Source organism: Hyla sarda, chromosome 6 (assembly GCF_029499605.1).
Source record: "Hyla sarda isolate aHylSar1 chromosome 6, aHylSar1.hap1, whole genome shotgun sequence".
Lineage (NCBI taxonomy): Eukaryota > Metazoa > Chordata > Amphibia > Anura > Hylidae > Hyla > Hyla sarda.
The window spans coordinates 36,367,069-36,391,946 of record NC_079194.1 but is presented as its reverse complement, the minus strand read 5'-3'; the positions used below and the strand labels follow the sequence as shown (position 1 = coordinate 36,391,946).

The 24,878-nt window shown below is 43.4% G+C and overlaps 1 protein-coding gene across 7 annotated transcripts in view; it reads right to left on the bottom strand.

Moving 5' to 3' along the window:
• The window catches only part of LOC130275479 (uncharacterized), a 157,579-nt gene that overhangs the window by 62,262 nt on the left and 70,439 nt on the right, over positions 1-24,878 (bottom strand). For 5 of the 7 annotated variants that reach the window (XM_056523510.1, XM_056523508.1, XM_056523511.1 and 2 more), the window contains 10 exons: positions 24,520-24,780; positions 21,566-21,826; positions 20,357-20,617; positions 18,411-18,662; positions 15,479-15,739; positions 13,510-13,770; positions 12,382-12,642; positions 10,276-10,536; positions 3,585-3,845; positions 471-731 (listed from right to left, as the gene is read on the bottom strand). In XM_056523510.1, the coding sequence (XP_056379485.1) occupies positions 471-731; positions 3,585-3,845; positions 10,276-10,536; positions 12,382-12,642; positions 13,510-13,770; positions 15,479-15,739; positions 18,411-18,662; positions 20,357-20,617; positions 21,566-21,826; positions 24,520-24,780 (2,601 nt within the window). The remainder of the gene's footprint in view (positions 1-470; positions 732-3,584; positions 3,846-10,275; positions 10,537-12,381; positions 12,643-13,509; positions 13,771-15,478; positions 15,740-18,410; positions 18,663-20,356; positions 20,618-21,565; positions 21,827-24,519; positions 24,781-24,878) is intronic. The other 2 variants (XM_056523512.1, XM_056523513.1) reach the window with 2 other exon arrangements.

Genomic DNA, 24,878 nt, shown 5'->3' with positions numbered 1-24,878 from the left:
CAGTGGAGGCCGGTGAGGGGACCTCTGTCCAGAGCAGGATAGGTTTGCTATGGGGATTTGCTCCTGCTCTGGACAGTTCCTGACATGGACAGAGGTGTCAGCAGAGAGCACTGTGGACAGACAGAAAAGAAATTCAAAAAGAAGAGAACTTTCTCTGTAGTATACAGCAGCTGATAAGTACTGAAAGGATTAAGATTTTTTAATAGAAGTAATCTATAACTTTCTGGCACCAGTTGATTTAAAATAAATTATTTTCCACCGGAGTACCCCTTTAACTCGCTGAATCTGCTTTTCAGGTGTAGCAAAGTTGCAAACAAGATACTGCAGAGAGCTGGTACATAATGTAGCTGAAGGAGCTGGAGTAGCTCTCAATAAGCAGCATCACAGCCAACATAGGTGTGAACCCGTCCTATATATTTAATCAGCATAATATACATTGTCCCATACAGGGCCATAGCTCTAGATAATACCTGTGATCACTTCCACCTCAGCGCTGCTTTCACCCAGACACCGGTCATTACAGGCTGTTACAGTCAGGGTATAGGTGGCGCCACAGTTCAGCCCAGTGATGTTACAGGCAGTAGATGTGGTATGACAGGTATGGATGTCGCCGTCCGATGTAGTTATCAGTGCGGTATAATTTGTAGACCCTGGAGAGCTGGCCCATGATACAGCGACACTGTTAGTCTGACAGTCAATATAAACAGAGACATTCTGAGGCACACAGGGTCCTGGAGACATGAAAAAGAGTATTTATTATTCATTGCGCTAAGAATATAATATATTCATTTCAACATTATCACAAAAAGTAATACAGCACTATATTTAAACTTAAAGAAGCACTCCAGGTTGTTGTTGTTGTTTTTGCCCACATCATGCAAACACACCGTCATTAGTCCTACAGAACCATCTATTTTATTCCAGCACAGCTGCATATATGTGTTTCCTTACAGTAACTGGGTTATGTGATCACTAGTCTGACCCACAGAAATTCATTGTTTAATGCATTAGAGGAAGTGGTCAGTCCTGGGTCAGCTGACTTCTTGTGAACTACAGGAAGACTTTGCCACCTATCAATTTGCTCCTGCTAACTTCCATACCCGTCCCCACCAGCTCTATCTGTATACTGCTGCTGCTATCTCTATGGGACCAGGATATATAATAGTTATTCACCTCCTGTCCAACTCTGTTTGCAACTCTGTTTGCTGCTGCTATCTCAATGATATCAGTATAAATAGTAGTTATTCACCTCCCTCTCAGCTCTATCTGTATACTGCTGCTATCTTTATGGGATCAGGATTTATAGTAGACAAACACATTGCATGTCTTGTTGATTTTTTTCAGTTTTTGCCACGATTGTTCCAAAATACTGTATGTGGTGTCCCAGCACCAAAGGTTGTCCTGTGGGCTAGAGAGTGCCTCGGGCAGGCCTGCTGCTCCTGTGTTAGGCTCACTGCTCTGTTGTTTCATATGAGATTATGTAATGTGGAGTATTAATGTTTTATATGTGTTGATATGTGTGCTGTACCCTTAGGAGATAATGCAGAGTAACCAGGTGACCCTGATACCCAATGGGAGACCCCTAAATTGCTCTTATATAAAGTGTGTGGGGGGGGGGGGAGGGGGGTATTTAGTTAAAGGGGTTATCCAGGAAAAAAAATATTTTTATATATCAACTGGCTCCAGAAAGTTAAACAGATTTTTAAATTACTTCTATTAAAAATCTTAATCCTTTCATTAATTATCAGCTGCTGAAGTTGAGTTGTTGTTTTCTGTCTGGCAACAGTGCTCTCTGCTGACATCTCTGCTTGTCTCGGGAACTGCACGGAGTAGAAGAGGTTTGCTATGGGGATTTGCTTCTAAACTGGGCGGTTCCCGAGACACGTGTCATCAGAGAGCACTTAGACAGAAAAGAACAGCTCAACTTCAGCAGCTCAAAAGTACTGGGGACCTGGGACCGCCCGCATGCATCTAACCGCTTCTAGCCTCTGCCGGTGACTGCAGTGACAACACTTACCTCTAGCCACGCATCATATCTGGCGGCAAGAAGGAATACATTAAGGGATGCCTCATCACGGCACCGGGACCTGAAATCATCAGGCTCTGTATTATAAAGTATTCCATCCCTTATCTACCTATTTCTAAGGTGGCGGCTTGTGTTATATTATGCTACATCATCATCAAGCTACGCTGTATCTCCTCTTTTAGAGATCAGGCTACAACTGGATGCGACTCCTAGGTCATTTATTTTCAACAGGCATTCCATACCGTGACCCAAGCACACGCTTGTATATCTACACCTCCTTCATATGATCAACTTGATATTGTCTAAGTGAGAAGTTGGATCTAGATGTTGGCATCTTCCCATAGCATCTACCCCATCTGCACTACTCCCTGATGAGTTGTGCCGCTTTGTATTTGGCAACAACGAAACGCGTTGGAATTTATGCATTGTATAACTGTGTGCAAATATTACATATTATGCAAACTTTGTAAAATTGCAAGTTATATACCTCACTAGTGGTTTGGAGGTCTAATAACTATACACCACTGTTGACCAACATATCCTCCTGTCCTATTCCTAAATAAGGGTGAGGTAGGAGGTTCCAGCTGCAGGCTGGCCGTCGCAAGGAGAGCCTCCCTGCAGTAATAGGCAGGGGGCCTTGTGCCTAGCAGGGTCAGGTTAGTTGTGGTCACAGTGTTTGGCCAATATTTATTTGGCTAAGTACGGTGCCTTATAGTACTTGATTAACTTTGTGGACATTATATATGTTTTATGCCTGTTTAAATTAATAAAAGCTACATTTTATATCTGTGTTTTTCCCTAGTTTTTAATAGAAGTTATTTACAAATCTGTTTAACTTTCTGGAGCCAGTTGATCTATAAAAAAAAAGTTTTTTCCTGGATAACCCCTTTAATTCAATTTTTTTGTTCAGTGTGTGCCGAGCTCAGTGTGAGCTGCAGTGTGGAAAGGAGTTGGAAGGAGAGTGAGGTGATCCAAGGAGAAGCCTAAAGAAAATCCTAAACAAGCGACCAGGCTATTCTGAAAGTGTTCCCCACCCTCGATGAGTCAGAAATCCTTAACTGTGTGCACAGGAGCTGGTGAGTCGATGGGCCACCTTGTGCTAGTCCGGGATAGATACAGTAGAAAGCCACCGGCAGCTGGATCTCAAGGGCTAGTTCATACCCTGGCGGTGTCAGTTAGATTGGACCTTAGAACCCTAGTCAGCGTGGGATATCTCAAAATCAAGTCTAAAGTCTGTTCAATTCAAGTGGGTGTAAACCACCAAAAGTCCCAGCAAGGCAACAGGGCTCCAAGGGTTACACTGCATCCCTTCTACTCTATGATGTGCTGTAAGTATTGTACCATCTGCTCCTGCCTCAGTAAAAGACAGTTATCTGTAACCTGGCATTGGTGTGTTTATTGCCCCGCGCCTGGCCCAGGAGAAGCTGTCTCCACCTGAAAAGTAAACCTTGCACCCCCCTGTCACCACATTTACAAAGTATCGTATACAGAAATCAGATACATATTTTAGCGGGACAGTTCTTCAATATAACTATGTTAACCACACTATAAAAGTTACCTGTTTGAGTCAGTCCTGGAGAGACAGATCTGCTGCTGCTTTGCATCCCAAAGGAGTCCACGATCACGGAATAGACCTGTCCGCACTGCATATCGCTAACAGTACAGTTTGTGCCTGCAGTGCTACAGGTAACCACATGGCCGTGCTGCGTGCTGATAGAGGCCGTGTAGTTCATCGCACCGAGGGCTGCATCCCAGGCCACCACTGCATATTCCGCACCGCACTCATAATGTAATTCTATATTATCCGCCAAACATGGAGCTGTAGAAGAAAAAGTAAATGTCCTAAAATCCTGAAACTGCGTGTATATAGGTCAGGCCTTCCTTACCAAGAATTACCATAAAAATGTATATAATAAGTAAAGCATATGCAGTGTCCCACTACAAATATCTGCCGTCTCTACCATATCACACTGAGTATAAAAAGGATTGTACTGTAGTTACATTGCACTTTACATAAAACCGGAGATTGTTACTGTCATTTATATAAACTTATGACACTGCGGAATTATGCAACTTTGGGAAGTCAAAATCTTCAAGAAATCCACAGATTCTGCTGCAGCAACGCTTTCAAGTACCTCAGCGAAATTCCAATCTGCCGATTATTACTTGTATTTTCATCCTAATTTGCATAATCTGCAGAAAAGGTAGCGGCAGAAAATCCACAACAAAATCATCAAATTTAGTGTTAATTTTGGTGCAAGGTGTGTATGTTCCCTTAAAAAATCCAGATATTCCAGTACAAATTTTTTTTTTTAATTATCTGTTTTAAAGGGGTACTCCGGTGAAAAACTTTTTTATTTATTTATTTATTTATTTATTTATTTTTTTTTATCAACTGGTGCCACAAAGTTAAACAGATTTGTAAATTACTTCTATTAAAAAATCTTAATCCTTCCTGTACTTATTAGCTGCTGAATACTACAGTGGAAATTATTTTCCGTTTGAAACACAGAGCTCTCTGCTGACATCATGAGCACAGTGCTCTCTGCTGACATCTCTGTCCATTTTAGGAACTGTCCAGAGCAGCCTATGTTTGCTATGGGGATTTTCTCCTACTCTGGACAGTTCCTAAAATGGACAGAGATGTCAGCTGAGAGCACTGTGGCCATGATGTCAGCAGAGAGCTCTGTGTTTCAAACGGAAAATAATTTCCACTGTAGTATTCAGCAGCTAATAAGTACAGGAAGGATTAAGATTTTTTAATAGAAGTAATTTACAAATCTGTAACTTTCTGGCACCAGTTGATAAAAAAAAAGTTTTTCCCCAGAGTACCCCATTAAAGCATAACTGTCAGAACATAGAACAAAAATGCTTCTATATGTCACTCCAGGGGCGGACATATTGCCTATGCAGCCGGTTCAGCTGCACAGGGCCCAGTGTGTGAGGGAGCCCGCCGCCCTTCGCTGCACCGCCGCTGCTCACTGTTCTAAAGCGGCCGCAGCGCATAACAGCACCGCGGGCACTTTAGACAGTGAGTCTGCAGCCGGCCGGCCCGAGTCTGACGAGGGACGTTGCTCTGCGCAAGGAGAATGTCAATGACGCCACTCGTCAGGCCGCCACCGGAGAGGAGAAGCGCTGCCCAGGCCAGGTAAGTTTGTCTATGTGTGTGTCTCTGTGTGTGTGTATATCTGTGTGTGTCTGTGTCTTTCTGTGTGTGTGTGTCTGAGTGTGTGTGTGGGGGGGGGGGGGAACTGCTACCTAATGTGGGGAAACTATGCTACCTAATGCGGGGTAACTGCTACTGTCTGTGTGTCTGAGTGTGTGTCTTTGTGTGGGTCTGTGTGTGTGTGTGTTTGTGTGTGTGTGTGTCTGTGTGTGTCTATCTGACCTAATGTGGGAATGTGTGTCTGTGTCTGTGTGTATTTGCGTGTGTGTGTCTGTCTGCGTGTGTGTGTGCGCGTGTTTGTGTGTCTTTGTGTGTATTTGCATGTATGTCTGTGTCTGTGTGTGTGTGGGGGGTGGGGGGGAACTGCTACCTAATGTGGGGTAACTGCTACTCTCTCTGTGTCTGTGTTTGTGTCTGTGTGTGTGTCTGTGTGTGTGTCTGTGTGTGTCTGTGTTTGTGTGTGTGTGTGGAAACTGCTACCTAATTTTGGGAATCTATGCTACCTAATGTGCGGAAACTATGCTACCTAATGTGGAGTAACTGCTACCTAATGTGGGGAAACTATGTTACCTAATGTGAGGGAACTGCTGTGTGTCTGTGTGTGTGTCTATGTGTGTGTCTGTTTGTGTGTCTGTGTGTGTGGGGGGGGGGGGGGCTATGCTACCTAATGTGGGGAAACTGCTACTTAATGTGGGGAATCTATGCTACCTAATGAGGGGAATCTATGCTACCTAATGTGGGTAAACTATGCTACCTAATGTGGGGAAACTGCTACCTAATGTGGGGAAAGTGCTACCTAATGTGGGGAATCTATGCTACTTAATATGGGGAAACTGCTCCCTAATGTGTGGAATCTATGCTACCTAATGTGGGGGAACTGCTGCATACCTAATGCTGCAGATTAAAAGGAAAACTGTCAACTTGCTCCCCCACACTAACCAGCGGTACTGGATGGTAGTGCGGGGGTTGCTGATCAGTTTGATGCCTATCGTACCCAGATGCGCCGCCCAGCCGTTCGGCCGAAATCTTAGTTTTTCCATCTATGCTAATTAGGTGCTAACTGGCATAGGCGGGGTAACTGGCACTCTGATATCAGCACCACTCATCCGCAGCGCCTCCCAGCTCATCAATATTCCTCTCCTCCCTCCGCGTCTCCCTTTTCTCCCTGCTCTGTAATGAAGAGGGAGGGGAGGAATATTGATAAGCTGGGCGGCGCTGCGGACGAGTGGTGTTGACATCAGAGTGCCAATTACCCCGGCTGTGCCAGTTAGCACCTAATTAGCATAAACGGAAAAAGGAAGATCTCAGCCGGCTGAGCGGATCCGGACACAGTAGGCATCAAACTTATCAGCGTCCCCCGGCACTATCAGCCAGTACCACTGGCTGACCGTTTTACTTTAATGTGAGTTGTAGTGCAATTTTATAGCATTTTTTTGCACAGGGGCCTTCTGCTGTCTGTGTCCGCCCTTGTGTCGCTCACTAGGTGATGCTGATTTTTTATGTGTGTAGCTTCTGTATTTGGCTCACAAATCCCACTGCTCTGCTGCTCACTCATATTGTCATCCACTGCTCAGTAGTGTTGCTCGCGAATATTCGCAATTCGAATATTATTCCCGAATATCGCATATTCGCGAATTCGCGAATTTCGCGAATTCGCGAATTTCGCGAATATAGCGCTATATATTCGTAATTACGAATATTCATTATTTTTTTTTTTTTCTCACAGTACACATCACAGTGATCATCCCTCTCTGCTTCCAGCTTGTGTGGTGTAAAGAAGGATCTAATACTACTGTGTGAGATTGGCAAGTGAAAATTCGCATATACGAAAATTAGCATATGCAGATTTTCGCATACGCGAATTTTCGCATATGCTAATTTTGTATATGTTAATTTTCGCATATGTTAATTTTCGCATGCGCGAATATTCGCATATGCGAAAATAAAACGATAATATTACGAACATGCGAATATACGCGAATATATGACGAATATTCGTCCATATATTCGCGAATATTCTCGAATTCGAATATGGCCTATGCCGCTCAACACTACTGCTCAGGAAGGGGCATGTCTCAGGCAAGCACTGAGCTCGCCCTCACTTACCACCATACATTCACTTTCTCCCTGAGTCTGCTTTCACTGCAAGCTGCTCTGTAACCTCCTCCTCTATATTTTCATGCAGTCTGACAGGACAGGAGTGAGCTCAGAGGAGTGCTAGTCCCGTCCTCACTTTCTAGACTTTGTCCCAGCCTGTGCTTCAGCTAGGACGAAGATAATACTGCAGCCGGACAGGATTATGTTCTGGATGGTATGGGGACCCCTAGTGGTCTTTCTTATAAACCATGATTTCTATAAAAAGGAGCTGACATTTTCTAATGAAGTATATTATAAAGGTTAATGTTTTTCCAAGATGTACAACGTATAAAAATGTTTTGTTTTTGACAGCGCCCATTTAAGTAATTTTTATTAAAAGTTTATTTTTTTTCTTTGTCATTTTAATGTTCAGGCATTTTTTTTTTCTCATTGAGAACCGACGTGTTTTTTTTTTTTTTTGGTGCACTGTGATGTTTGGTTGGACATTAAAGGATTTTTTGGCTTCAGGCTTCATTTTAGAATTTAACACTATTAGATCACATAACGGTAACAGTTCTCTATTTAATTTGAAGTCCATATCAAGTTCTCCTTTGATGTTTCTGACCTACATAATAAATGTTGTGTTCTCCCAAGGGCAGTGCTGGTACAGGCCATTTACGTCACTTTTTTTTCAAGATTTTAATTCATAAGGAATCCATTTACATTAATAAGACCCTATCACATTTTCCGATGATAACATCAACAGACAGACATCTAAAAGAACATGTGAACACATTAGATTTTTCTTTTTACTCGGAGTTCCATCCCTGCACGACCCTCTTAAAATACATATACAAACACCTTTCTCTTTATGCTTTACACCTGATTGACCTGTTATGTGATCTGCAGAGCAACAGTGAACAACATCCAGTGCTGAGATATAAGCTATTTTCTTATTATGCAAATGATAACAGTCTGTCATTGCTTGGCTAAAATGATCTTTCTTTATTAAAAGGGTTGTCAGGCAAAAGAAACAACATGTGAATTGTGTCAAAAAGCAACTTATTAATATAATGTTATTAGCCCTAGTGCAGAAATATTTCATATAAGCTGTGCTGTCTGGTTTGTAGCTGTGACATCCCATCACACTCTCTGAAGGCAGAGCTACAGTCCCTGCTTCCCCTTCCCTCCTGTCTGCTCGGGATGAGACCAGAGATGTGAAGAGGGGAGCTTGTATTACTGCTTATTAGATTTATAACTCATTAGATAAGGCAGCAGTGAGTCTGTTTTGATGGAAACTACGGTGACTGAGAACAGCTTCTTGCTGCCTTATCTAGTGATTAATCAATCTAAGGAGCTGTAATAAGAGCTCCCCCTTCACATCACTGGTCTGGCCCGAGCAGACAGAAAGGGATGGGGGGGGGGCAGGTACAGGAGCTCTGCATTCAGAGAGTGTGAATTGACATCATAGCTACAAGCCAGACAGCACAGCTGATATGGAAGATCTGTGTACTATGGCTAATAACATTATAATAGTAACTTGCTATATTATACTTTTAGACACAGGTTGTTTTTGACAGGTTGTTTCAACTGACGAACGACAATTTTCAGTTGAAATTTTATATTTTCATTAACTTTAATCTAAGATGTATGGGCACCCTTAGACTCATTCACTGCTAATCACAAACAAATTCAAATAACTCATTGGCTCATATTGACACTAAAAAGGACACCACTTTAATTTAAAGGGGTACTCCACTGGAAAACATTTTTTTTTATTAACTGGTGCCAGAAAGTTAGACAGATTTGTAAATTACTTCTATGTAAAAATCTTAACCCTTCCAGTACTTATCAGCTGCTGTATGCTCCACAGGAAGTTCTTTTCATTTGGAATTTACTTTCTGTCTGACCACAGTGCTCTCTGCAGACACCTCTATCCATTTTAGGAACTGTTCAGAGTAGGAGAAAATCCCCATAGCAAACCTATCCCTGCTCTGGACAGTTCCTGACATCGACAGAGGTGTCAGCAGAGAGCACTGTGGTCAGACTGAAAAGAAATTCAAGAAGAAAAGAACTTCCTCTGGAGCATACAGCAGCTGATAAGTACTGGAAAGAATAAGATTTTTTAATAGAAGTCATTTACAAATCTGTTTAACTTTCTGGCACCAGTTGATTTAAAAAAAAAATGTTTTCCAGGGGAGTACCCCTTTAAGTGCAATTGCTTTAGATATCACTGTCACCATCTGCACCAAACATCATCTTTTATAGCTGTTGCCCAGTATGGAGAGTAGGATTAGTTGTGCATTTATGCCAAGAACAGTCTATTGTGTATGGCTAAAACATGAATTATAAACTCCAAGCTTCATTGCACCAACAAAGCAAAATGTAGTGAAAAGTTAATAAAAATAAAAGTGCTACAAAATGAATTCCTAAATGTAAACTAAAGATGTATAAAGAATTGACACTTTATAAACTACAGGCATGATGTATACAAAATAGTCTGTAGGTCCTTAAAGGGTACCTCTCATCAAATAAACTTTTGATATATTTTAGATTAATGAATGTTGAATAACTTTCCAATAGCATGTTAATGAAAAATATGCTTCTTTCTATTGTATTTTTCCCGATCAGTCCTGTCAGCAAGCATTTCTGCCTCATGCTGGGGTCCTAAACACTCAGAGCTGCCAGCCTGCTTTGTTCACAGCCAAACAGGCTGTGAACAAAGCAGGCTGGCAGCTCTGAGTGTTCTCCTTTGTGGACAAAGCAGACTGGCAGCTCGTAGTGTTTAGGACTCCAGCATGAGTCTGAAATGCTTGCTGCCAGGACTGGTAGGGAGACCCCTAGTGGTCATTTCTTCAAAGTGGAAAATTAAATAGAAAGAAGCATATTTTTTAATAACATGCAATTGTAAAGTTATTCTGCATACATTAATCTATAATATATCAAAAGTTTTTTTGATGAGAGGTACCCTTTAATATAAATAACTGCATATAAAATCTCCACTTACCTGTGTAAAATGTAATGGCCGGGCTCACTGTACTGCTGCATATCTTTCCGTTTGCAAGAATAGTTGCTTCATATTCCAGACCACATGATAGCTGTGTAAAGTTACAAGAGGAGTGGATTGAATTACAGTAATACCGCTCCATCTGAGGGCCGGTGACCACTGCGGTATAATCTTCAGCTCCAAATACAGTAGTCCAAGACACGGATGCCCAATGCGAGTCATAATCAACCTCAGCTTGTAGATTAGTTGGCACACAAGGCTCTGAAAAGAACAGACTTGTTTAACATTCATGGTTGTCGCCCCTCATCGGTACAACGCAAGATACTGGTTGGCTGGGTAAAGGGCCTTTGAAGTGCATATGAAGAAAAACATGTCTCCGTGTGAAGGCAAGAACCCTAAAACCGCTGGTGGGTCCTCTTCCTTTAGAGGGGATTCTAGTTTAGCTGCAAATCTTGTCATTTCAAACCTCTTTTATAGGGTGGCCATTGGATTACAGGGTAGCTATCTCAAATAGGTGGCACTAGAGGAGGCATTGCTTGGCCTATAAGACCATCTATACCATCCAAGGGGTCTCCACAAGGAGAAATACTTCCCAATCAGACCCACAAAGACTTCTGACCCAACCTGATGACCTGAAAAGACCCAGAATCTGCTGTCTACTGACAGGTACCGCCTGATGTCTGAGCAGTATTACACTGCGCACATTCACTTATTATTTATGTTTTTGTCACTGTGTCCACATTTGTGTTCTTTTTATGTACACTTGGAATGGTCGAGGTGCGGTAGCCTTCTGGGTGTCCCTCCTGCCGGTCTAGGGAAGGTGTGTGTGGCCATTAGGTTCCTAACCTTCCTGCCAAGCTTCGGGTATCCCTGCTTCGGCTGGAATGCCAAACCTGTTTTACTGGCTCCTTGGTAGCAGCTTGGTTAACGCCTAGTTGTTCGCCAGTAGCACATTCCATCCCTGAGTAGCTTCAGCGGAAGGGGACATTGTACCTTGGAACCTTGCAGGTGCTTTTTGTCCCGGAGGCAAAGGGTTTTGGTTATTGGGGGGCTTCTCTCCTTTCGGAGAAGGGCTCGCGATGGACCGCATCCTCGTGCACGGTTTTTATGTGAACACATTTTGCACTTTTTGCTTGCACTTAGGTGACTTGAGAACACGTACCGAGGCTGTTAAAAAAAAAAAAAACACTGGTCGTAGCAGTGATGGCGCCCTCAGCCAATTATCTGCTGAAGGGGGACACCGCTGTGGCTGGTGATTGACAGATAGATGGCAATTGCCCTAAACTAGAAGAAAAATTCTATCATGACCAGAAGAAATCCCAGAAATCTAGTACCCATAATTTGTAATATTATATTCTTCAAGGAAGGCATGCAGGCACCTGTTTAAAGGGGTACTCCACTGCTCAGCGTTTGGAGCAAACTGTTCCGAATGCTGGAGCCGGCGCCGGGAGCTCGGAACGTCATAGCCCGCCCCCACATACTTTAGAGGTGAAACCCATGCTGCAGCACATTTAAAGGGGTTATCCAGGAAAAAAACTTTATATATATATATATATATATATATATATATATATATCAACTGGCTCCAGAAAGTTAAACAGATTTGTAAATTACTTCTATTAAAAAATCTTAATCCTTTCAGTACTTATGAGCTGCTGAAGTTGAGTTGTTCTTTTCTGTCTAAGTGCTCTCTGATGACACCTGTCTCGGGAACCGCCCAGATTAGAAGCAAATCCCCATAGCAAACCTCTTCTACTCTGTGCAGTTCCCGAGACAAGCAGAGATGACAGCAGAGAGCACTGTTGCCAGACAGAAAAGAACAACTCAACTTCAGCAGCTGATAATTATTGAAAGGAGTAAGATTTATTAATAGAAGTGATTTACAAATCTGTTTAACTTTCTGGAGCCAGTTGATAAAAAAAAAAAAGTTCACAGCATCAAAGATGTAAGCCTACGTGTTGTCATTTTTTAACGTGCAAGTGCACCTTCTGCTATGGCATGCTTTTTTGTGCCAGAACATGGACTTTTCTACAATTTGTTGCCCTAATGGCGATGCTGAATCTCAGTTAGTCAGGTTGTATAAATGTAATGGTTAAATCTGATCACCTGTGTAATGTACAACTGGCACGCTGGGTGCACTCTGACATTCACTGCTGAATGCTGTCACCGTCACATGGTAGCTCTGTCCGCACTCCAAGCCAGGGATTTCACAGAAGCCGTCCGTACTATTACACCCAAAATTATCTCCATCAAGTGATGTCAACCTGGACACATAAGTCAGCGCTCCGGGGGCTTCATCCCAGGTCAGAAGAGTTGAAGAATTAGAACAACTGATGTTGGAGACCACATTCTGAGGTTCACACGGACCTGTAATAATGGATATCCATTAGATATTGAAAGAAACCCCCCGTAGTGGACAGCATGGGAGGGGGCACATGACAGGGGGTGTAGGTAGTGGTAGGGAATGGGTTAAAGTGGGTAGTTAAAGGATAGGGCAGGGTTAAGTGTGGGTTGGGGGGAGGAGCTTGTTCCAAGCCCAGGGAAAATACCCGGGAGCAGGAAGAGGAGGGACCAGTCGGGCTGAAGAAATCGTGTCCCACCTGCCCGCCCTGGCACATGTTGTTGTTCTGGGTTAGGTTGGGGGGGGATTTGGTCGTCGCAGCGGCGGGAGCTGGAAGGGGATTTGGAGGCATGCTGGAAGGTTGGTGGAGGTCCTGGTCATAAGGACCCGGGGGGGGGGGGGGGGGGGAGCTGGGTCGGTAGCCAGCTAATTATAGGGGTCCCTGGCGGAAGGGACCTGGGGTCTCCGAAGGTGGTGCCCTTGGGTCAGGTGCTGGTCAACCAAGGGCAAAGTAGGAGACCGGGTCTGGAACAGAAGCTGCCTTCAGGTCTCCTTCCAGAACGGGGAAGGTTGGATACATTTGGTTGGGAGGGTATGTTAACCCTGATTGTTTGGGAGAAATACTGTTTATGCTGTTATTTATTGTATTGTTATTTATATTGGAGGTTATTTATATGAAGATGTTTATTATAGATTTTGTATTGTTAAATAAAAGTTGGGTCCGCTGTGGCCTTTGCGCCATACTTCGAGTCAGTGATTCTTAAGGTAAAGGTTAAGGACTGGGGGAAGGAGGGGAATGGTTGGGGTGCATCGGTAGCGGAACTCTACACTCTCCTAGTCATGTATTATCCATTGAAAAAGTTGTCATAAAAACAGATGTGATCAGTTGTTACCAGTTGTAAGTGTAACCGGGTCAGACGCCGGACTGCTGCATTGTTCATTAATGGCGGTAATTGTCACAATGTACGGCTGACCACACGTTAACCCACTGATGGTGCATGTGGTGTCTTCTGTTTCACAGGAATATATGTCTCCTTCTGGACCAGTCATATTGGCAACATAACTGATGGCACCAGACGTGTTACTCCAAGCCAGAAAAGCAGAAGCATTATAGCAGTTGGGTTGGGGTATTTCCTGTACCGGGACACAGGGAGCTGGAAAAGAGAAAAATATAAAACATATGTTGCCCAAATAATATCCAATATACAAATAATACACTTTTCCAGAGGTATCCTCAGTTTTCCTGACATTTCTGTGTAGTAAATTCTCGCATTGCCAATAATTAAAGAAAAGTCTATGATTCGGCACAAATAAAAAAAAATTAAAATTTTTCATCACTTCAAAGAATCTGAAGCCTCTCAATATGGAGGCTGCTACTATAAGGCCTACACAGACACCGTCTTCTGTCTTGTCTATTTGGGTCCATACTGTCAGAACCCTTAGGGTTGATCTGGCCTGAGAGTTTTTTGTTTGCCTTGGTTGCTGGGACTATCCCTCTGTGTTTTGGTGTGGCAGCCTATTGGAGTCCTCCTGCTGGATACACAAGAAGCCTTTTCCATTCATGCTTCGCCAGTAAAAGAGCTTGTCTATGAGTAACCAGCATCATTTTCCTGTGTTTCCTGTTATTGATATTGATCTCGGCTTGGCTTTCTGACACCTCTTCTGTATTAGCGAATTTGTACCTCGACATATCCTGTTGCTGACTTGGTTAGTTTTTGACCCTGGCTTCATTGCGTGTTTGTTTAGTTTGATTTGTGTTAGTTTTGTGTGCCTCTAGCTTTTCCCGACCTTTATCTGTTTTTTTTTGTAGTTTATTGTTTTGACTACTGACTGCCATCATTTATTTAGTAAGGGACTTGCACCGTGGTTGTGGACCCTCTGCCTAGGGTGGTACACAAGTAGGGAGGGACAGAGAGAGTGGGTAGTTCAGGGCTGCACTCTATCCCTGCTCAAATGTGACACATCTTATGTGTATGGCTCCTGACTCTTCCCCCTGACACATTGGACAACAGGAGCCAGGATAGGTCTGAACTGAACATAGGAGGTACCCTATAGCTAGGTGTTTACACTTTTCTGCAACTGAGTGGTCTACCTAGCAGGAGCAGAGCTAGAAGATACTCACACTACTCTGGCTAGACTGCACTTGCTTTTTGAGTCAAGCCCTCTGGGGAGTGGGGGTTGGACTAGGTACTCCTCCCCCTCAGCTTTTCTAGAAACCTCTACTTAGAAGCTGTCTTGGGAGCATGTCATGTGACCAGGGATTCACTCATCTTATACAGGATATGCAAATATTAAACAATTACAGGTTTGTGATACCTCATGTTGTTATGGCAGTGAAAAAACAGTAATACGGGTGAACTTGCGATACTCCACTTTCAGATTTAGGCTATTTTCACGTGTCAGAATGTCACGTGCAGAAATTCTGCAGATTGCGGGTGCCGGCATGACATGCCAGCAATAGGACTGCTCGGAAATGCGCTGTCTCATAGATGGCAATGCATTCCGTGCAGAGTCTGCAAAAAGAATGAACATGTTCGTTCTTTCTGCGGACACTGGAATTTGAATTTCTGCGCTAGATGTTTCCAGCTCGGAAATTTTGCTATGTGCAGAGCGCAGCAGAATCCCCTTGAAAGCAATGGGACTCTGCTGCTGTGGAATCTCCGTGCAGAATTCTGCACGAAAATTCTGGTGTGCACGGAAATTAGGCTTAGATTTAATATTAAAACTCATAACATGAACTTGAATTCCTATATTTATGTATGTGTTCCACAGCCAGTCATTTATATTATAGAACAATCTGTAATTCTCCATTTGCAAAATAGTCAGCAATGGGTATGAGGTACTAAACTATGGCAAACTTACCAGTTGTGATTTCAATAGGAAAACTCGTCTCACTACTGCTTGCTTCATTGTTTGCTGTTACAGTAACCAGGTACAGTGTTCCACATGTCAAGTCAATGAAGTCACAGGATGTAGTTGTGGAGTTACAGATGGCTTTGGTGCCATTTGATCCAACAGCTTCAGAATAGTACCAGTCAGCACCTGAACTTATGTTCCATGAGACTGTTACTAAATTAGTTGTGCAATCCAGCTCTGTTAATACATTCTCAGGACAGCAAGGAGCTTAAGGGAAAAAAGGAATACAGTAAGAATAATATTATTAAAAATAATATATCAAATAGAAAGAAAGACAATGATCAGACCTGTGATCACAGCAGCCTCAGCACTATTTCCGGTAGGCAATCTTTGCAGTGTGAGAGGGGCTTGACCTTAGGAGTATACCAACAGGAGGAGGGAAAATGTAGTGACAATTGGAATGGGAAGGAGCAAGTATGTAGAATTAAGAAATCCAGTGAACTCCTGCACTGGAGGTGGATTAATTTAGACGGGAATGTGATTCGCTTGTCTTGATAAATCAGCCATAAATATGAATTTCAATGGAATGGGGGCATAGTTTTTTCATATATATTCTACAGCAGTTTCTAAAGCAGTTATGGGAGACTGTGGCTGTGGAGGTGTTCCTGTGTTCACTCTCACACAGTAAATTCATAGTCAAGGAATAAACATTCAATATATATCCAAATAAGGCTGAGAACTGTTGGCTGTTATATTCCGATCCAGTCAGGGTCCATTCGGCTCTTTTTTCTTGTGCCAAATGGACCCAGAAGGGGTCAGAGTACAACTGACACTGCCGGTGTAATGAAGAAAACTGTGTCCCTGTAGCGGAATGTAACCCACCGCACAGGGACACACTTTTCTGCTCTACGGCCAGCTCCCTCTCACTCCCTAACCTCTAATCCTAACCCCTATTGCTAATCCTAACCTCTAACCCTAATCCTAACCCCTATCGCTAATCCTAACCTCTAACCCTAATCCCTAATCCTAACGCCTAATCCTAACCCTTAAAGGGGTACTCCACTGGAAAAAAAATGTCATCAAGTGATGCCAGATAGGTAAACAGATTTGTAAATTACTTCTATTTAAAAATCATAATCCTTCCAGTATTTATCAGCTGCTAAATACTACAGAGGAAGTTTTTTTCTTTTTGAACTTCCTTTCTGTCTGACCACAAGTGCTCTCTGCTGACATCTCTGCCCATGTCAGGAACTGTTCAGAGCAGCATAGGTTTGCTAAGGGGATTTACTCCTACTCTGGACAGTTCCAAACATGGACAGAGGTGTCAGCAGAGAGCACTGTGGTCAGGCAGAAAGGAAACTCAAAAGTACTGGAAAGATTAAGGTTTTCAAATAGAAGTAATTAACAAAATCTGTTTAACTTTTTGGCACCAGTTGATTTTAAGAAAAATATTTTCTAGTGGAGTACCCTTATAATCCTTACCCTAATCCTAACCCCTAACCCTAATCTGAACCCCTAACAGTGATCGGCACTGAGAAGGGCTGGGAATGATGAACTCACACACATTCGGCTATAGGTCACAGGTTTTTCTCACTTCATCGGGTCCCGATGAATCCCATTGACTTGAATAGGGTCTGTCTGGTGTCCGGTATTTTACAGGAGTTGAGCGGAGAAAAACAATAGGACATGTAGTAAATTTTTTTCAGCTCAACTCCCATCCTTCCAACGGACTGACGAACGGAGCTCCCTCTAGTGGTGCAAGCCGGCAGTGTGAACGATCGATCCCTAATACAGCCATATAATTCGCATTCCATAGCATTGCACCAGGGTCAGAACAATGTTGTATTTAGTTTACATGACACAGCAACTCAGGGAGAATATAATCCAGATATAAAGTGGAGTTTCCATTAGATGTTAAAGTGTACCTGTCGTCAACATAAACTTTTTATATAATGTAGATAATACCATTATATGTATATTTGTAATATAACTTGATTAAAAAATGTGTATATTTTTTCCCTGCAGCTATTGCCTGTGTGTCTCTATGAGGAGTCCAAATACAGGAAGTGAGGGCGGACAAGCAGGACTCTGTGCAGCAAGAAAAAGCAGGACAGTGTGCACTGAGGCTCTTTAACATGCTCCTGGCTCATACAAGAGGATGATTAAAGGGGTACTCCGGTGGAAAACTTTTTTTCTACTGGTGCCAGAAAGTTAAACAGATTTGTAAATTACTTCTATTAAAAAATCCTAATCCTTCCAGTACTTATTAGCTGCTGAATACTACAGAGGAAATTATTTTCTTTTTGGAACACAGAGCTCTCTGCTGACATCATGAGCACAGTGCTCTCTGCTGACATCTCTGTCCATTTTAAGATCTTCCAGAGTAGGAGAAAATCCCCATAGCAAACATATGCTGCTCTGGACAGTTCCTAAAATGGACAGAGATGTCAGCAGAGAGCACTGTGGTCGTGATGTCAGCAGAGAGTACCAAAAAGAAAATAATTTCCTCTGTAGTATTCAGCAGCTAATAAGTACTGGAAGGAATAAGATTTTTTAATAGAAGTAATTTACAAATCTGTTTAACTTTCTGGCACCAGTTGATTAAAAAAAAAAAAAAAGTTTTCCACCAGAGTGCCCCTTTAACAAGTCAGGAGGCTGCACAGATCCCTGCTTCCTTTCCTGCCCTCACTTCCTGTATTTGGACTCCTCATTGAGACACACAGGCAATAGCTGCACGGACAGCATTGCTTCACCCAAAAATATACACAATTTTTAACCAATGTATATTACAAATATACATATAATAGTATTATCTACATTATATAAAAAGTTTTTGTTGATGACAGGTACACTTTAAAATAATGATCACTTGATAAATCCTAGGTAACATTTTCTATTCCCGGTAAATAGTAATAATATATAGATGTATCTTCCTCACCTGTTTGGAATACGTGATTCTCGCTGACTTTACTGCACCGGGGTCCAATAGCTGTTGCGGACATAGAGTACTGATGGCCACACTTGAGGTCTTCCGTTTCACATGACGTGTTGGACGTATGACACGTGTATACCTCTCCGTCAGTGCCTGTTACCTCCGCGGTGTAATTCACAGCACCATGCGCTTCACCCCAGGTCAGGACAACCAAACCAGAAGTAATATTGACTTGTAAATTCACCGGAGAACAAGGGGCTGAAAGATGAGCCAAAACACAATAATTTGTAGACCGTAACTGTGATATGAAGGCATAGGAAATCCAGAATGTGGTCTGAACCAATTACATTTATTGATAACTTGGCGGGATCGGTGGGAGTCCTCCACCTATAAGAACAGAGGTCAATTAATATTGGTGAATGGAGTAGCAATGAGCATGCTCCACCACTAGAGATGAGCGAACTTACAGTAAATTCGATTCGTCACGAACTTCTCGGCTCGGCAGTTGATGACTTATCCTGCATAAATTAGTTCAGCTTTCAGGTGCTCCCGTGGGCTGGAAAAGGTGGATACAGTCCTAGGAGACTCTTTCCTAGGACTGTATCCACCTTTTCCAGCCCACCGGAGCACCGGAAAACTGAACTCATTTATGTAGGAAAAGTCATCAACTGCCGAGCCGAGAAGTTTGTGACGAATCGAATTTACTGTAAGTTCGCTCATCTCTATCCACCACCATTCCATTCACCAGGGACTATTGACCTCCATTCTCCTGATCTTGACCCCTATCCCCAATCCTCCAGCTCAGTGTTTTCCAAACAGTTTGTCTCCAGCTGTTGCAAAACTACAACTCCCAGCATGCCCGGACAGCCTTTGGCTGTCCGGGCATGCTGGAAGTTGTAGTTTTGCAACAGCTGGGGGCACACTGTTTAGAAAACACTGACCTAGCTATAGCCTGACCTGTGGATAGGTAATAACTTTTAATTCCTTTTAAAGGGGTACTCCGGTGGAAAACATTTGTTTTTAAATCAACTGGTGCCAGAAAGTTAAACAGATTTGTAAATTACTACTATTTCAAAATCTTAATCCTTCCAGTACTTATCAGCTGTTGTATGCTAGAGAGGAAGTTGTATAGTTCTTTCCAGTCTGACCACACAGTGCTCTCTGCTGACACCTCTGTCCATGTCAGGAACTGTCCAGAGCAGGAGAAAATCCCCATAGCAAACCTCTCCTGCTCCTGACAGTTCCTGACATGGACAGAGGGGTGAGCAGAGAGCACTGTGGTCAGACTGGAAAAAAAAATATTCAAAAAGAAAATAACTTCCTCTGGAGCATACAGCAGCTGATAACTACAGGAAGGATTAGGATTTTTAAATAAAAAAACATTTACAAATCTATTTAACTTTCTGGCACGAGTTGATAAAAAAAAAATGTTTTCTGCCGGAGGACCCCTTTAAAGGGGTACTCCCATGAAAAACTTTTTTTTTAAATCAACTGGTGCCAGAAAGTCAAACAGATTTGTAAATCACTTCTATTAAAAAATCTTAATCCTTCCAGTACTTTTTAGGGGCTGTATACTAAAGAGAAATAAAAAAAAGAAATGCATTTCCTCTGATGTCATGACCACAGTGCTCTCTGCTGACCTCTGCTGTCCATTTTAGGAACTGTCCAGAGCAGGAGAAAATCCCCATAGCAAACATATGCTGCTCTGGACAGTTCCTAAAATGGACAGCAGAGGTCAGCAGAGAGCACTGTGATCAGGACATCACAGGAAATGCATTTCTTTTTTGGATTTCTCTTTAGTATACAGCCCCTAAAAAGTACAGGAAGGATTAAGATTTTTTTAATAGAAGTCATTTACAAATCTGTTTAACTTTCTGGCACCAGTTGATTAAAAAAAAAATTTAAAAAAAAGGTTTTTCACCGGAGAACCCCTTTAAGAAAGTTATTCTTACCTGTTAGAAGCTCGGTGACGCTGCTTTCCTTACTGCTGCAAACCTGATTCCATGCAGTGACTGCGACAGTGTAGACTTCCCCGCATTGCAAATCCGGAACCTGGCACATTATGTCCTCAGTGCCGCAGTAGGATCTGTATCCATAGGAGTCGGCCATTGACATAGTATAGTTAAAGGCTCCAGATGAAGGACCCCAAGACACCAGAACTGAGTTATCTGTACAGTTTAGGGAAGGGTGTATGTTCTCGGGTGCACAGGGGGCTGGAGATTAGAATAGACATCAGGTAAGCATAGGTAAAGTAAAGGCATTAGATGTAATAATATAACCTTTATCTATTACTACTAAAAAATATATACATGAGGACTTCAGAATTTCTGCTGTGTATTTCGTGTGGACATACCCTTAGAGTTAAAGGGGTACTCCGGTGGGAAAAAATTTTTTTTTTCAATCAACTGGTGCCAAAATGTTCAACAGATTTGTAAATTACTTCTATTTATAAATCTTAATCCTTCCAGTACTTATTAGCTGCTATTTGCTCCACAGGAAGTTCTTCTTTTATTTCCAGTCTGATCACAGTGCTCTCTGCTGACACCTCTGTCCATGTCAGGAACTGTCCAGAGCAGGAGTAAATCCCCATAGCAAATGTATCCTGCTCTGGACAGTTCCTGACAAGGACAGAGGTGTCAGCAGAGAGCACTGTGGTCAGAAAGAAAAGACATTCTAAAAGAAAAGAACTTCCTCTGGAGCATACAGCAGCTGTGAAGTACTGGAAGGATTAAGATTTTTACATAGAAGTAATTTACAAATCTGTTTAACTTTCTGGCACCAGCGGATTTAAAAAATATTTTTCCACCGGAATACCCCTTTAATGCACACTAGGCAGATTTGCTGCAGATATTTTGTGAACAAATCAGACGGGTTTTGATGCTGGGTTGTTGCATCAGACTTTTCTATTCACTAATAAAAGTACGTTTGAACTTCCTAAATAGCCAATTGTTATAAATACAAGGAAATCATATAGGAGTCTTTGTAAATCTGTGAAGGCTGGGGCTGTAACTAACATTCAGATTATTAAGATTTTCATCTAGAGAAATCCCCACAATACCACTTTTGTATTGTTTGTATTGTCCTTTCTAATAGTGGCTACAGCAAGTATGTCACACAATAAGAAGAGCTCTGTCAGATGAGGTAGAACTCCACTGCCTTACCGGATTGGATCTGGACATTTGTACTCGTTGGCCCATCACAGTATTTGTTGGTGCCATACACGGCCGCAGTGTATTCTCCTCCACAGGGCAGGCCAGGGAAGCTACAATTCGCTCCCATAGATTTGCATGTTCTGTTGACACCATCAGGTCCCATCAGGTTAGAAGTGAAATTTTCAATATCAGCCATCAGATTCCATGACAGAACCAATGATCCAGTGTCACAATCCATTTCTGTCACAATGTCATCCGGGGCACAAGGAGCTTGAAAAAAAGAGACGTGGATGTTTCTAAACCCTGCGCACATGTGAAGAGACTCATACTGGCACTTATACAGATCTAAGTAATATTACTCTTTAATGGCCTAACCACAATTTACCTTCACATCATGAGCCAATGTATAATATTATCTGAGCCTCATACACATGTCCCTTAAAGAGGTACTCTGCTGAAAACATCTTATTCCCTATGCAAAGGATAGGGAATAAGATGTCTAATCAATGGGTACCCCCGTGATCTCCGGGCCGGCGGCGGCGGCGCCTGGAACATGGATGCTTGGAGCTTCCGCGTTCATGATGTCATGCCACGCCCCCTCCATTTAAATCTATGGGAGAGAACGTGACGGTTAGTACGTAGCCACCACGCCTCCTTCCATAAAAATGAATAGAGGGGCGTGGTGGCCATGTTCATCAGTCATCGGGCACGGAGCGGAGTTCGCTCCATGCACCGAACGACAGTGGAGATCACGGGGGTCCCCAGCGGCAGGACCCCCACAATTAGACATTTTATCCCCTACCCTTTGGGGATAAGCTCTTTTCAGCGGGGTACCCCTTTATGGCCAAATCTTGGAGCCCAAGTTACGACCCACACATCGCATTCAAGCAATAGATTGAGGATGGGTACTGAGCAAATTGCAGGTGGGTTCAGTCCGCAACACTGAAATGGGTCCTAGTACCCCACAAGGAAGGAGAGGAGTCTCGGACCTACGCTGTCCACATTGCCCTTACCCTTTTAGCACCTGCCCTGTTGCTGCACATGGAAAGGACAAAGCTTAGTGGCTAGTAGGGAATTCTAATGGCACTGTTGAGGGGTGCCCTATTGATACTGTTAAAGCCAAAAAAAAATACAGTAAGAATATTCTGTCAAGTGTGAATTTGTTTTGGAGGATGAGGAGAAATAGCAACAAGTGTCCCAAGTCTCCCCAGATGGCAATTGGGGGAAGATAGATCAGGATTGTTGGCTTTTAAAAAGTACCTGTCACCAAATAAACTGTTCTCAACTACCTCAGGCTATGTACCCTAACTACTCCTAACAACCCTTCCACACTTAAGGACAATTTCAGGGCTTTAAAAAGCTGTGTATCTTACCTTTCTTCTTGCTCGCATAGTGCAATTTCCCAGCAGGAGAAAGTGGGCATTTCCCAGCAAGCCTGACATCACTGAAGCCTGCTGGGGGACCACTTCCGCCCTCACATCTCTGCAGCGTTGTGATGATGAATAGAAAATCTAAAGCTCTGTGCATGTTTCAGTCCTTGCAGTATTCATTGAGGCTCTCTTGCAGCTTTCAGTTTGTGCAGCTTTCTGTGAGAATCTGTGGAGCTTTCACTTTCTATGCAGCTGACAATCAAGCTCCGTGCAGAGAAACTGTCACGATGCCGGCTGGCAGGTAGTGGACCCTCTGTGCCAGAGAGGGATTGGCGTGGACCGTGCTAGTGGACCGGTTCTAAGCCACTACTGGTTTTCACCAGAGCCCGCCGCAAAGCGGGATGGTCTTGCTGCGGCGGTAGTGACCAGGTCGTATCCACTAGCAACGGCTCACCTCTCTGGCTGCTGAAGATAGGCGCGGTACAAGGGAGTAGGCAGAAGCAAGGTCGGACGTAGCAGAAGGTCGGGGCAGGCAGCAAGGATCGTAGTCAGGGGCAACGGCAGAAGGTCTGGAAACACTGGCAAGGAACACACAAGGAACGCTTTCACTGGCACTAAGGCAACAAGATCCGGCAAGGGAGTGCAAGGGAAGTGAGGTAATATAGGGAAGTGCACAGGTGAAAACCCTAATTGGAACCACTGCGCCAATCAGCGGCGCAGTGGCCCTTTAAATCGCAGAGACCCGGCGCGCGCGCGCCCTAGGGAGCGGGGCCGCGCGCGCCGGGACAGAACAGACGGGGAGCGGGTCAGGTAGGGGAGCCGGGGTGCGCATCGCGAGCGGGCGCTACCCGCATCGCGAATCGCATCCCGGCTGGCAGCAGGATCGCAGCGCCCCGGGTCAGAGGACGTGACCGGAGCGCTGCAGCGAAGGGGGTGAAGCGAGCGCTCCGGGGAGGAGCGGGGACCCGGAGCGCTCGGCGTAACAGAAACACTTCCTGAGTTTGGACTCCTGCCAGGCCGGGAGGAGACCAAACTCACTGTATTAATTGTGGCAGGGAACAGAACAGAGCCACCTAGTGTTCTGAAAGTGTATGCTAATTACACAATTTTATTTGGTAAAATGTGCTCTTTAACTGCTCAATCCATTTGTTTTCCGGGAGATAAACCACTTTCTGAAACATGCTGCAAAGACTTTCTCTATATTCTCCATTCAGAACATACTCAACTGAGTGTGCATGTGTTCTGAATTAAGGGGGGATTCTGGCAGGAGCTTATTCTCCCTAAAAATTGGGCATGTTGAAAATACAACTGCCCAAACCTTCTCTCCCTCCTATATTTTCCGTCAAGGAAGAGTCAAAAAGCCTTATAAAAATTCATTGGCCAGCCCATCCCAAAATCTGGTTTCAGTGGGACCCGATGACTATCTTATGTGTATGGAGGCCTCCTGACTCTACCCTAGCAAACAGTATGTGTAGATGCCAACAGTTAGGGAGTCACGTGCAATGAGATGGAAGTCCACTGGCTGGGGAACCCCGGATTATCCTGCCCTCTCCAGAAATGGTAGACAAACTCCAGTATTTCTACTGTTTGTACCTGTGACAAGTTGTGTGACGACGCTGCTTTCACCTTCACATTGTGCGTTGGATGCTGTGACAATGAAGTCATATGTGAGTCCACAGGTTAAGTGATCAATATTACAGGAGGTGGATGTTGTATTACAGGTAGGACCATCTACTTCTGGTCCTATAATGGATGCGGTGTAGTTGGTTGCCCCAGGTGTCCTGCTCCAGGACAAAGCAGCATGGTTGGTCTGGCAGTCAATGTCTGCGGTGACATTCTGGGGCTTACAGGGTGCTGGGAAGGAAATGATAAAGGAAATTAAATACTATATGTGAGTTTATAGGAAAAGGGACTAAAATAATGTATGCACGTTCCATATCCAACATTAACAC